This window comes from Saccoglossus kowalevskii, chromosome 5, assembly GCF_978046115.1.
Source record: "Saccoglossus kowalevskii chromosome 5, keSacKowa6.1, whole genome shotgun sequence".
Classification (NCBI taxonomy): domain Eukaryota; kingdom Metazoa; phylum Hemichordata; class Enteropneusta; family Harrimaniidae; genus Saccoglossus; species Saccoglossus kowalevskii.
The window spans coordinates 43003914-43013834 of NC_140645.1; the positions used below are offsets into that span (position 1 = coordinate 43003914).

At 32.9% G+C, this 9921-nt stretch overlaps 1 protein-coding gene across 1 annotated transcript; it reads right to left on the reverse strand.

Moving 5' to 3' along the window:
- Positions 1-502: 502 nt before the first annotated feature.
- Positions 503-6482, reverse strand: LOC144363581 (G protein-coupled receptor GRL101-like). Its single transcript, XM_078014193.2, has 7 exons — positions 6433-6482; positions 4793-4864; positions 4297-4368; positions 3320-3906; positions 2460-2876; positions 1141-1388; positions 503-646 (listed from the first exon to the last, which is right to left on the reverse strand). The coding sequence occupies exons 3-7, from the start codon at positions 4362-4364 to the stop codon at positions 503-505; spliced, it is 1464 nt and encodes a 487-aa protein (XP_077870319.1). The 5' UTR covers positions 4365-4368; positions 4793-4864; positions 6433-6482.
- Between the last annotated feature and the right edge of the window lie 3439 nt (positions 6483-9921).

Genomic DNA, 9921 nt, shown 5'->3' on the forward strand with positions numbered 1-9921 from the left:
TGAAATATTTCACAATTAGCGTTTAGTCCAAGTGACGTAATTCACAAATAAAGTCAACATGATAATTCTTAATACAGTATTACATATATGTAAAATAATTCAGAAGGGCACTATGCCACGTACGTGTTTGACGTGCCAATGTCAGTATCAATGAAAATATTTAAAGTAAAAATAGTCTATTATTTCTAATTAATCCAGTATTAGCATGTTGTTGACGATGATTCAATAAATGTTGTACTCAATGTTGTAGGTTAATTATCTGTAATAATGTATGAAAAACAAATTTACATAAATGTTATTTATTTATTGACACAGCACCTTGTCAAAGTTATAGAGCAGTATGATCACTAAATACAACTATCAAAATTAAAAATAGAATGTCTTTATATGTATTTTTAATCTTTGTGACCTCAAGTTAAGTACATGCCTGAATTAATGTCAGTAAAATACATGTTTTATACATTTATTTATTTCTTTATTATGATATTCCTGCATACATTTATTAACGGACTTCCTTGCGTTCTTGGAGGACTCTATTTAAATCCTGTTGCATTGATCGTACTTGTCGCTCATCCTCAGCCTTAGTCAAATCAGTTGACTTTTCATGGTTTATCTTGGCAAGCAAGAAACCTCGCAAGCATGTTTCCTATAATGAAAAAAGATGGTAATGATGAGTACATATTATTTATTACAGAGTATCATCTAAGTTCTATATAAGGCATAGTTGACTAAAATTATATATATTTTTGTTTTTAATTAAATTTTGGGATCACACTATTAATTCTCGTATATCTACCCCACTACAATATGTTACACATTATTTTTTGAGCTGGCATCGTCGTTGCTCGGAGTATGGAAATATATGATAATGGGTCCTTGAGTATTAAACGAGAACTCAAGTTAGCTTGTTTAACATATGTACTGCAAAACACTGAAACTTATAGTTTATAGTTTGCTTCCTATGGTATTCCTAATTGTCAATTTACCTATAATTAACTTGAAGCTTTTATATAGATTGTCCCGTACATAAACAGCAATTACTACTAAGTATTTGTACAGGTGTTTACTCAACTCAATAGTTGCGTGCATGCAATGATTAGACATGTGACTAAACATAAAGTGATATTATAATGATCTTACATCTTCATCGTCTACTAGGAGATGATCGAAATCTACACTCCCGTGATACAATTCACGTTTATGTAAGTGTGAAATAGCTGTTTTGATATCACCAATCAAACTCTTGATATCCACGTTTGTAATGAAGTTGTCCTCACTTGCGGCCAGCCATGACGTCATAGAGAGATGAGCGGCCCTACTTGGAGGTATGACGAAGAAGATCCGGGTTATTGCGATGTCCTGGATAATGGCTTGAGCAATTCTTGGATCTGATATGGGATGAAGTGAAATAATTATGTGTCAATACAATCACTCTAATAATAACCAGAACAATGGCAACCCATTCAATTCAATCCTTTGAAGAATTCGGATTTTTGACATATTGATTACATTGTAAACATTCTCGCTAACATATTATATGAGATACACAGTCGATTGTATATGAGAACTCGGCAACATATGCTCACAATTTGGCCTTTCTATACAATCAAATGTTCTGTGATCTCGAAATATCTAACCACTAGCTGCCTAGACTGACAAAATTAGCTAATAAATAAACAATTTGAAATTTTCAAAAAATGGTTGTCAATGAAAATAGAAGATGTCCCTAGTTATCAATTGTTTACGTATTACGAATGACACGTGAAACACAAAAAGAAATAACGAATTCAACATCCAACAAGAGATTCGAACCCTTTACTTTACTAATGAACGTGCCGTTACTGCCTACACGTTCTGAATGGCCGGCGATATTTCGTTGATTGCCTCGAGACTTAAATATTGTTCAATCCTCGGGGTGGACATCCGGGAATTTCACCGCCTGGCAACTATCACGGCGAATAGTTTTTGAGACTACTGAACAGTGTAACAAGATTACCCCTATATGTGCAACATATATACATTCGGTTGCCCAGGATAATTTCAAAGTTGCGTTTGTGCTGTTTCCTCGACTTTAGGTCTTTCACCGGCTTTTTGACAGTAGCTTGCACAGAGCCCATAGCAAACCACGGTACAGTGGTATGCGTCTAAGCAACATAGAACGTTCTGCGACGTAGCTCCGCCCCGAGGATTACAATTCGTCATTATCCATTGTTCCAAATACTATATGACTATATATCGAACAATAGGCGAAAGAGATTGTAATATCTTTGAGGACAAAAACAAGTCTCACAATTATCTCGCTCCAAGTTAGATCTCGCCGGTCATTTGCATATGAGGTACTCGTATATTAGTAAAGCAACCATCTTTTACGATCGTATGCTTATATAGATGTATGCGCTGCTGTTGTGATGTATATAATATACTTGTGCATCATCTAACAAATCTGTACTCATACTGACCTAACTCTCTTTCATTTTCAGCTTCAGCCCTTCGTTTGTGTTCAATCTTTATACTAGCATAGGTAAACATAACTGGATTTAATGCAGAGTTGAACGGGATTAAGAACATCACAGTCCAACCATACAAGTTCGCATTTACAGTGCTACCCCCTAAAACTGCTGTTGAAATCAAGACGAGTGGTATCCAGAAGAGACAGTTTGAGTAGGCCAGCGTGTTTATCAATGTTACCAGCTTCTGTTCCGTCATACTGGTTCTCAAACCTGAGAATTCTTCAGTACGTTTCACTATATAGCGTATACCGAAGAAGGAACCAATCACAACAACTGAACCCAGGAATGGCAATAGAACAAAGTTGAATGTAGCAAACTCCCAACCCGGTGTCTTCTCCGAAAAAAGGGGAACAGATATACACATACCTGAAAAATAGAGCAAAAGTCATTAAAAATTCTTAATATTATTATCCTAATAACACGATCTGGTGACCTCTCATAAGAAATAATAATATTAATGTTCAAGACAGACTACATTCGCGTTACTAATAATGATTTTGAGTTTTGTCAAAATTATCTCATGAATATTCATGAGATCGTTCACTACCTACAGACACCTGAATAGTGACAGGCGTGTCATTCTAAAACGTTTGAGACTTTGACATAGTCTGGCAATAATAAATTATGTGAACTATACGTCCTTGAGTTTCACAACAAATAACTCAAAAGCCACAATAAAATAATGCATTTCGGAATGAGAACATCTTTTAATTTAATCTCGTGTTCAGGATGCTCTATGGTTACGCAAGTTATATTTTTAGTGAAAGAAACGTGTTGTTGAAACAGAGCAGTACATCCAGCCATCATACCTGTGCGTCCATAATATTCCTCATCAAAGTATTCCAAATTTAGTGTTGGTAGTGTTGCCATGACTGCACTCGTGGTCCAGGCTAGAATGAGGATTACCTTTGCATAGAACTGGGACAGATGATAATTCGTAAATGGAAACATAACGACCAATACTCTCTGTAAAGTCATTATTGTGAGAATAATGACAGTCATTGACATAGATACACTAGCTAAGGCACCAGCTGCAGTACAGAAGGTGCTCTGCCTCCACTGTCTAGCATTGGTCACATATATCCCTCTGAAATAGACGTCCGCGACAGCAATGGTCATGAGAAATGCCCCCATGCACAGATCAGCCACAGCCAGGTTGGTGATCAAGAACATGCTGACTTTGCTTCGATCCGTATCTTCGAGACCAGCCTGCCTGACCAACGCTATGAGGTTTCCAACAAATGCAATTAAACCAATGAACCAGAGAACCACACGAAGAAATTCGTTTTGGATCAGATCTGTACACGACGAGAATATATCTGTAGAAGGAACACAGTCTTGAATCTTTCCTTTCTCATAACCAGCCAAACAGCAGAAAACATAGTCATCAGAAATCCTGCAATGATAATTCACATTAGTGTAGTGTACTGTGTACAATAAACCGACAAAAACACACACAGATGAAACATAATGTATATATTACAAAAGTAATAATTAGAGTAACATTTGCTTGTGTATCGACCAAAAACAGCTACATATGAACATCAATTATGACTGACTTGGGTCAGATTGCATATCCATTTTGGTTGTCATCTTGCCATGATTATACCCTTGGTTTGTCTTTAAACAGGAGCGACGTACAAAGCACATTTTATATAATACATGCGGTCATGTTTTGAAAATAACATGGAACAAACCAATGGAAATATAACAGAGTTGGTTGTTCATGTCCATGTACTGGTTGATGTCTATGTAAATAAAAAAAATAATGTTGTAATTTACTTACAATGACATCAGGTTTGGTAAGTCCTCAAACAAATTTTCAGAATAATGTGTAATTTTATTGTCGTGCATATCTCTGTAAATAATGCATTCGTTTTAATCGTTAACAATGGACCTACTCTTATTATCAAAAAACAAAATAAGTTATTTTCATAGACGAGTTATTAGAGCAGCACGATCACAGAACAACAGTCCCAAATTCACAATGTATAATTTAATATAGCCATTTAAAAATAATATTTATAGAGTAGTCGTAACAAAGCGATATTAAGTGTGTGAATACCTTCGAACATGCACCCATTAAACTATGATCCAGCTGATACGAACATTGTATGGATTGTATCATAATAAATGCAGGTTGATTACAACGGCAAACTATTATGTTAATTCCTACTATAAAAAGGTGTAGTATGCATATTCTTTGTACTTGTACTATACAATCCCTTTGTATCCAACACGTCATCGTAAAAAAATGTTTTCATCTGTTTTCGTATACTTACATGTAGCGGATTTTCTTGGGTTTTCCCAATATTCCTTCTGTTAGTGTTACAAGATTGTTATCGCGTAAGACACTTAAATCAATAATAAAACAGTGAATTAATCACCTATTCATATTAAATACGCTCACCGCACTGCTATGATTATCTGTGGATGTACTTACCACATTTTATAATACTGTAACATGTGGTGAAAATTGGGATTACTTTATTGCCGTTTAATAATACATTAATAAATTACTATCAAACTTGCATTGCCAACTTCTACTTCCTGTAATTCTATGTACTTATTGAGTAATTTGCTTGCAGTTTGTTAACAAGGTCGCCTAAGAGGGTGATTGGTATTGGATAAACAGTTATTTTGTTGTAATCTATTTGCCTTAGCAAAATATTTGAAGAGCACAATTTTTAAAACCAAAGAAAGTAATTAATTTATTTTTTCTTTTATTTTACTGACATTTTTCTTTTATTTTCCCTTTTAATTTGATCTCTTTTGAATGTTATGGTATTTGCTTTTTTTGTATTTATGTGCTTTACCATACAAAAACCCTCTGAAGGATTTTAGTAGTGTAATAACGTTATTATTATTTGTTCTTTATTTGGTAAACTTCGTGCTTAATATTTAATTCACAGCTTTATATTTATAATTCACTTTGGTCAGGTTTGTAATTTCATTTTTAAACAAAGTCACTGACTGGGTCACCTGGGTTGCCCGGGCTCATGGTCGAGGGTTGCCTTGATCATCAGTCTGAATTTTGGCAGCACACTGGGTGGGTGCATCAAAACTATGCCATGCAGTTTCAATCGGGAATAATCCATTACCGGCAAGATAGTGACTAGCTTTTCAAGCCTATTCCGCTACCGTATTTGTGGTATTTAAATGTTTGGGGGGGGGGGCAATTTTACTGTGATATCGACCGAGCACATGGTCAGTACAAAGCCTTTGACTGGCCGATTTTTGTACAGAACTTGCTTCAATAATGACTCCATAATCGAACATTGTAATTTACATAGGTGCATATAATTGATGTCGTATATCGTAACCAATGGTTTAGTAATTTAGTCGATGTACCTTAAAGTGTTGAATGGCGAATAACATGGTATAACATCTATTTACAGGGCATGATATTCTACAGCGCCTGAATATATTTTATTGTATTGATTGTGTATTGTGCATAGCTGACAAGCGAGTTGCTGATATTTTCGGCGAGTTTTAAGTTAAAACTGTCCTCTTTCGCACACTTTGTAATGAGTGTATAAAATTAAATGAATTGAACCTACATTATTTGAATCAATTCTATTGTAATGTAATGTAATGTACCAGTAATGAATGTAATGTAATGTAATGTACCAGTAATGAATGTAATTTAATTTGAAATTGAAATTTTATATTCTAACAGATATTTCTGACGGATGAGTACTTGTATCAAAATGCTTCTTTAGCCTTCTTGAATTAAAAAAAAATCAATTATAGTTTGGTGGTCTGTTTTCCTGTTACAATACAGTATAAATATATATTTCAATATTTATTCGCATAACGATCTAGTGTCTAAATAGAGATGAACCCAGTTCAAGTCAGTTGCACAGGGACTTTGAATCCAAATTTACATGACAATTTATATCTGTAATTGTAATGAACTCACATTTTCGCCAAGTTCTTTAGCTTTAAGAACAAACGCTCTCTTAGATACGTTATTCCATTATTGGAGATATCTCTAACAAAAAACAATAACATAATACAATTACGTTAGAGCGAATCTGTCTGTTGAACATAATGTTATATTATTTCAGAGCGCTTATATGACATTCATTCATGGAGATCTTTCTGATGACTACTTACAGTGATCCAATCAGCTTGAATTGATCAAAGAATGATTCCCATGATGCATTGAGAGCGGGCTGTGCCAATGATTGAATACCTCCCAATACTGAGCTAGCATTTCTGAGAAATCAAAATTACAATAATGTTCAAGGTATTGAGTTCTTGTGTGCGTGTGAACCAGTTACCAACATATGGGATACGTGCCAGTATGCATATCAAAGCAATCAGACTTGCAGTTTTCAACAAGGAGTCGAAAATATCACTTTTTACCAAAAATGACAAATATTTACCAAAATTAGGGGTTAAAGATATCATCGTGAAATGAACAAAACTAAATGAGATCTATCCAAGGTACCTATGCATCAAGTACCACAGTAATCAGGCTTGTAGTTTTCAAGAAGTCGAAAAAGTAAAATCAACTAACAATCACTCATATGATAAGCTCCACTCGACAAATTCGACAGCGGAGCTAAACTATTGCATGAACGGCTCATTTACTGTAACATTATGTAAGATTCCATATTTATAAAACATAGCATGATTGTTTCAAGTAATATTACAAAAATTATTACCTATTGTACAAGTACTGCTCCAATGTGTACAATATAGATATAATGAAATGAATAATAGCAACAGCTATGTGTACTGGTTTGAGGCATTTCAAATACAGATATTTGGTACATCAACATACCTTTTACAAATTGTATAAATGAATATCCAATAAGAGTTTTATTTGTATTTCAAAGCTACGCTCATAGTATGTATTGAAAACCTATTTATGTACGTACGATTTAATTACTTGTAATGTTATATGCGGTTTAAGAATATAGTTTAATCTAATCTATCTAATCTAATTTTGTAGTAGTCATACTTACAACGCCCTCGCCATATTTGTATCAGTTTTAGCTATGGTCTTTCTGTCGGTATTGGAGCAATCAACTTCAAAACCCACACATGTACAGTCATCTGGACAGGGTACATCTAATAAACAATAGAAATATCTCGTCTATATTGTCAATACCATTCTTACACTTTCAATCCTAGACGTGTATCCTAATTACTAAATCTAATGTACAGTCCAAACAAACATTATCTAGATTTTTTTTCGCAAGAAACTGAATAAATAAAAGTATTATTTACATTCCAAAAAAACACTACATTGACTGATAACAACTGACTTTTAGATTTCTTCCGTAAACAACTATGAGTAGAAACTACACAATTTAACGAATCATTTATACCACGAACACGCGTATATTTTTCATAATTATAATTATTGTTTTTCAGTCGACCCAAATAATCCCTTCATTTCACTGTTTCCATACTGTAAAATTGTGAATGAATTTATAAATCTGAAATGACTGATGTTTTAAATGGCATTTTAATACGTTTGTCGTCTAAATCATCACAGCATTTAAACACTGTCAACACTGATAATGCACATACCACAATACATCTCATCGTTGCCATAGGCACACTGTAGTGACTTGTCGCATAGTTGCTGCTCGGTCACGCAATTGTCAGCTTGGGCACACCTATACGTACCAGCGGGACATATGTAATTGTCTGTAAAGTAACAAATCATATTTGAACATGTAAAGAGTAAACATGTAAAGAGAAAACATGTAAAATGTAAAAATGTAAACATGTAAAATGTAAACTTGTAAAATGTAAACTTGTAAAGAGTAAACATGTAAAGAGTAAACATGTAAAGAGTAAACATGTAAAGAGTAAACTTGTAAAGAGTAAACATGTAAAGAGTAAACATGTAAAGAGTAAACATGTAAAGAGTAAACATGTAAAGAGTAAACATGTAAAGAGTAAACATGTAAAGAGTAAACATGTAAAGAGTAAACTTGTAAAGAGTAAACATGTAAAGAGTAAACATGTAAAGAGTAAACATGTAAAGAGTAAACATGTAAAGAGTAAACTTGTAAAGAGTAAACTTGTGAAGAGTAAACATGTAAAGAGTAAACATGTAAAGAGTAAACATGTAAAGAGTAAACATGTAAAGAGTAAACATGTAAAGAGTAAACATGTAAAGAGTAAACTTGTAAAGAGTAAACATGTAAAGAGTAAACATGTAAAGAGTAAACATGTAAAGAGTAAACATGTAAAGAGTAAACATGTAAAGAGTAAACTTGTGAAGAGTAAACATGTAAAGAGTAAACATGTAAAGAGTAAACATGTAAAGAGTAAACTTGTGAAGAGTAAACATGTAAAGAGTAAACATGTAAAGAGTAAACATGTAAAGAGTAAACTTGTGAAGAGTAAACATGTAAAGAGTAAACATGTAAAGAGTAAACATGTAAAGAGTAAACTTGTGAAGAGTAAACATGTAAAGAGTAAACATGTAAAGAGTAAACATGTAAAGAGTAAACTTGTAAAGAGTAAACTTGTAAAGAGTAAACATGTAAAGAGTAAACATGTAAAGAGTAAACATGTAAAGAGTAAACATGTAAAGAGTAAACTTGTAAAGAGTAAACATGTAAAGAGTAAACATGTAAAGAGTAAACATGTAAAGAGTAAACATGTAAAGAGTAAACATGTAAAGAGTAAACATGTAAAGAGTAAACATGTAAAGAGTAAACTTGTAAAGAGTAAACATGTAAAGAGTAAACATGTAAAGAGTAAACATGTAAAGAGTAAACATGTAAAGAGTAAACATGTAAAGAGTAAACATGTAAAGAGTAAACATGTAAAGAGTAAACATGTAAAGAGTAAACATGTAAAGAGTAAACATGTAAAGAGTAAACATGTAAAGAGTAAACATGTAAAGAGTAAACATGTAAAGAGTAAACTTGTAAAGAGTAAACATGTAAAGAGTAAACATGTAAAGAGTAAACATGTAAAGAGTAAACTTGTAAAGAGTAAACATGTAAAGAGTAAACATGTAAAGAGTAAACTTGTAAAGAGTAAACATGTAAAGAGTAAACATGTAAAGAGTAAACATGTAAAGAGTAAACATGTAAAGAGTAAACTTGTAAAGAGTAAACATGTAAAGAGTAAACATGTAAAGAGTAAACATGTAAAGAGTAAACATGTAAAGAGTAAACATGTAAAGAGTAAACATGTAAAGAGTAAACATGTAAAGAGTAAACATGTAAAGAGTAAACATGTAAAGAGTAAACTTGTAAAGAGTAAACATGTAAAGAGTAAACATGTAAAGAGTAAACATGTAAAGAGTAAACATGTAAAGAGTAAACATGTAAAGAGTAAACTTGTAAAGAGTAAACATGTAAAGAGTAAACATGTAAAGAGTAAACATGAGAGGTTGTTTCCCATCTTGTTGTAGTTAAGTTATGTTTAT